Raw genomic sequence first — 4,406 nt, forward strand, 5'->3', positions numbered from 1 at the left:
CCAGGAATATTTTTGATACAAAATCGGTCAAAAGTTTTTGCTACAAGAACCTCACGCAGGACCCAACATTAATAGTTGAGTACAATGTATTCACACTGAGAAAGTTGCCGCAGACTCCATGTGTAAGGACCTATTTAACAGCGTGCACCGTATTACAGCGGTATAGACGAGCCGGGGCCTATCACAGACGGTGGCCTATTTACACCGCGTGGGCCTATACAGCTGTGGTCCATTACCTGGTAGCCAAACGCGTGGACTCTATTACAGGTGGCCTAACAGCGTGCCCTATAACAGCGTAGCCTATATATCTACGAAAGCCCAGAAGGAGTGGGTCAGGTCTTGATCTCTGTTTCCTCGAGTCATGTGTGTCTTATTCAATCACAACGTTGCGCTTAAAAGCATCTAGACAAGCTTAATGTCCCTTATTGTTTCCGATTTATTAAAGTTTTTTTTTTTTTTTTTACAAAAGAACTGCCGACTTTCGGTTGACTAAGATTTTTTTTAGTCAGGGACAGCCCTAGTGTGTTGACTTTGATCGGGTAGGTGTGCCTGGTCTGTTTAATGAACAAAATATTGATTTAATTTGGATGGCGCAGCCATGGCTGTACAGACTCGTGAACATAGGCCTAATAAAATTCTAAATATGCTATTATATATATTTGTTTTATTAAATACATTAATCTTATGTTTCTTAGGACCTACCGAAACAAACATTTTTATGCTGACCTACCGAAACAAACATTTTTTATGCTGCAGGCAAGAACGTGGTAAAAATGGGCCTGTTTGTAAAAGGGGTCATATAAACGTGAAAAATGTGAAAGCAGTACAGTACAAGCTTGCATTTTCACCTCATAAAATGTAGTGGAATTACACATCCTTTTGACCTCAGATTGGTGATGTTAGTATAAAAGTTAGTATAATGTTAGTATAAAAGTTAGTATAAAAGTTAGTATAATGTTAGTATAAAACTTAGTATAAAACTTAGTATAATGTTAGTATGTTAGTATAAAAGTTTATAGTAACATCACTATGACATAAGATTGATTGCTTATTAAAACAGAAATATCTTTGGTACTTTTTTGTATCATTGATTTTCGTCACACATAGAACCACTTGGAACGTAGAGTTAATGAAACGGCACGGAAAATTGTCTCTCTATAAAAGTAAATTGGCCACACACCAATACATGGATTTGACAATCAAACTATTACTTAAAATAGCAGCCAAACTAGTCACTGTTGATAACCTATATGTCGCGTTGTGATTCATTTAAGTTAATTAACAGAAAAAAAGTGGATTGTTACCTTTTCCCTGATTACAGCCCCCCCCCCAAAAAAATCAACATTCCTACATATAGATTTAAGCCTAATGTAAATTCTCATCAAACCAACCATGTATAGGTTATTCCACATTCCTGTGTAGCCTTTGAATAAATAGGGTTAGTTTAAACAGCGCTATACCACAAACGTATGCCCCCTGTTCTATTGATTTCAGTGTGACATCGATGGAAGTGATCAACAAACAAAAAAATATTGCGTTACACTTACTTGAATCAAAACGCAACACTTCAAAATGTAGCTAGATGTTTTCTGCAGGTTAGTTCTAACAGCGCGTACAACCCGATTCCCCCCTTAATCGATATCATCGACGTATTGTCACTTTTCAAAACAACAGGGTTTTCCTTGCATGTGTAGTTTCTAAGGTGAAAGCTTAAAAAAATGTAATATGATTACTATTGTTTCACATGTATGTGTAGATACACTATGTTTAAGTTTTCAATAAACAAACTGTTTGTGCATATTGGTTATTGATTCGGACACATTAAAAACTGTGTTTGGATTGGGCTATTTATCAAAAAATGTCTTGTCAACAGGAAGCATCATTTCCAACTTAAGTTTATAGGAATATACATTTAACATTCAACATTAATTTCCAATGGTATTGTACTTAAGCAAGTAAAAACTGCTGAATGAGTCCAAAAACGTTCTGCCATGAATTTATTTGTAAGACATAGCTACCAAAAATGACCAAAACGAGTTTGCCCTGTATATTACAAGCCGAGCAACATACACCATCATAGTACGGAAGACGCCTGAGCTGTGAAGCTAAGTGAAACTGGCTAACTTTAGAAAACCCTGAGTAGATCTAACTTCCTTCGTAMGATACCCCTCAGGTTACTACTTACTGTTGCTAGTTGACATTAGCATTCATTCGATGTTGACAAAATGAAGATAGCTAACGTTAGCGAATTTTTATGAGATCTTTGAGTAGCGTTAACTTACGTTACCTAACCAGCTAAATACTATAATATGGTTTTAGCTGTAAAATAATATAATACATGTCATTGTTATACCTCGCGGTCCTTCAATCCCAAGAGTAACACTTCTTCCATCAATGTGAGTCGAGTTTCTTTGGAGTCTCCCTTGTCATCCTCCTCCTCCTCTTCTCCGCGGTGGGTCTCGAAGTCCTCATCCCCGGACCCTCTGTCCTTGTCGGCGGCAGAGCTACGAGAGGCCTCGGTCCGCCTCTGCACTAGGCCCGAACTCCGCTGTGTTAGGGAAGTCATATTTACAACAAGTCCTAACAACGTCAAAAGACGAAACCCCTCGCCTCGGACTCTCACTGACCGATATTATAAACCACTTAAATGTGTCCTACACATACAGCTACGGACGACTGTTTTAACCCTGGTTTTAACTATACTACAACGAAAGTAGCGACACAGAAGCAATATTTCAGTTTCCCTCCTCTTCCACTGGTAGTTTATCCAATATGGCGGCAGGTGATAACGAGAACAGTGAATGTGGCGCTTGGGCAGGTATTCCCAAAATGTTATTATACAAAATGTTATTCACATTTACCCCCCCCCCCAAAAAAAAAGTTGTATTTCTTTGTAAAAAAAAAACTATCACATTTTCAAACAGCCCTTTTATTCTGGCCCGCGTCCATAGAGACACATACAAGTCAAGTACGTCCATAGAGACACATACAAGTCAAGTACTTGGAATATCCCTCCTACACACTTCTGCAACATGACCATAAACTTGGCACCTGAAACTTGGCACCTGGTTCGGAACAAAAACTCTTACGGGATAAGTGATATATCTTAACATTACTTTGTCAGGTAAAGACTCAGAATCAAAACTCAAAAGGACAGACAGTGACTCTTCTGTTTTACATCGCTTGCCTGCGTCATACCAAACAGCGAGCTTCACAGACACTGGGAATCTTCCATTTCCACCTCCACCCTAATAATCACTCCTTTCATTGGCGCCCTGTTCCTGAGAGCAAAGCAGGTCTTTTCTCCAGTCGCATGGCGCAAGAGCGCCCCCTCCCTCTGGGCGGAAGAAGCACAACAAAGTATCACAAGTCCACTTCAGGTTACCTTCATTGATTCAACAGTACCCAACACCATTTTCACCCAACCTGACACCACTATTGGGGTGCGGGTCAGCTGTTTGTTCACCCGCAAGCAATTGCTAATAGCCTAACCCAGTTGTGTGGGAACAATATTTGTTTTATTTTATTCTGTTCATTCTTACTACAAAATATATGTGTGTTGACGTCAAGTAGGTGTGTCTGGTCTGTTTTAATTAACAAAATAACAAACTATCGATTTCATTTGTTTTCATTCATCTGCACACACCCATAACATAGGCCTAATTAAATTCAAAATATGGCATTGTATTGTTTTGAAAATACATTTTATTAGTCTTATGTTTCTTAGGACCTGCCTAAACAAAATGAATGGATTTATTTTTGATGGTGTATCTTCAATAGATTTATAAAAATAGATCACATGTTATATATAACTTTTTTTTTTAAACCTTTATTTAACTAGGCAAGTCAGTTAAGAACAAATTCATCTTTACAATGACGGCCTACCCTGCATCTGCACATCACTACTACCAATCATCCTCGGCATACACACAGGAGATTTAAAAGGTGTATGCAGGCAAGAATGTGGTAAAAATGGGCCTGTTTATAAGGGGGTCATATAACATTACCCAAGTTGTTTTTACAAGCTAAATACAGTAAATGCTATTTGTGAAGGCAGTACAGTACAAGCTTGCATTTTCACCTCATAAAATGTAGTGGAATTACACATCCTTTTGACCTCAGATTGGCGATGTTAATATAAAGTACAAGATTGATTGCTTAAAACAGATAAATACTTTTGTTTTGTATTGCTGTTTTGTCATACACTCTAGGAAAGCCTTAAGATAATTTTTCTCTCTAAACAAGTGGATTATTTATATTTTTTGTTGTTGTAAAGTAGTAATATGTTGGATGAGTGTGTTGGGGGTAACTGGCCCCTGGGGGTTATGAATGTGTTTCATTTAGACGACGACTAGCCCAGTTAGCGCTAGTTTATGCTAGCTAGAAACGTCACGAGCAGTAAATGC

At 38.0% G+C, this 4,406-nt stretch overlaps 1 protein-coding gene across 1 annotated transcript in view; it reads right to left on the minus strand.

Moving 5' to 3' along the window:
• The window catches only part of LOC112074765 (Golgi phosphoprotein 3), a 19,003-nt gene extending 15,680 nt beyond the window's left edge, over window positions 1-3,323 (minus strand). The window contains exon 1 of the mRNA XM_024141875.2: window positions 2,354-3,323. Coding sequence (XP_023997643.2) covers window positions 2,354-2,566 — 213 coding nt within the window. The 5' untranslated portion in view covers window positions 2,567-3,323. The remainder of the gene's footprint in view (window positions 1-2,353) is intronic.
• Between the last annotated feature and the right edge of the window lie 1,083 nt (window positions 3,324-4,406).

Source organism: Salvelinus sp. IW2-2015, unplaced genomic scaffold (assembly GCF_002910315.2).
Source record: "Salvelinus sp. IW2-2015 unplaced genomic scaffold, ASM291031v2 Un_scaffold2805, whole genome shotgun sequence".
Classification (NCBI taxonomy): domain Eukaryota; kingdom Metazoa; phylum Chordata; class Actinopteri; order Salmoniformes; family Salmonidae; genus Salvelinus; species Salvelinus sp. IW2-2015.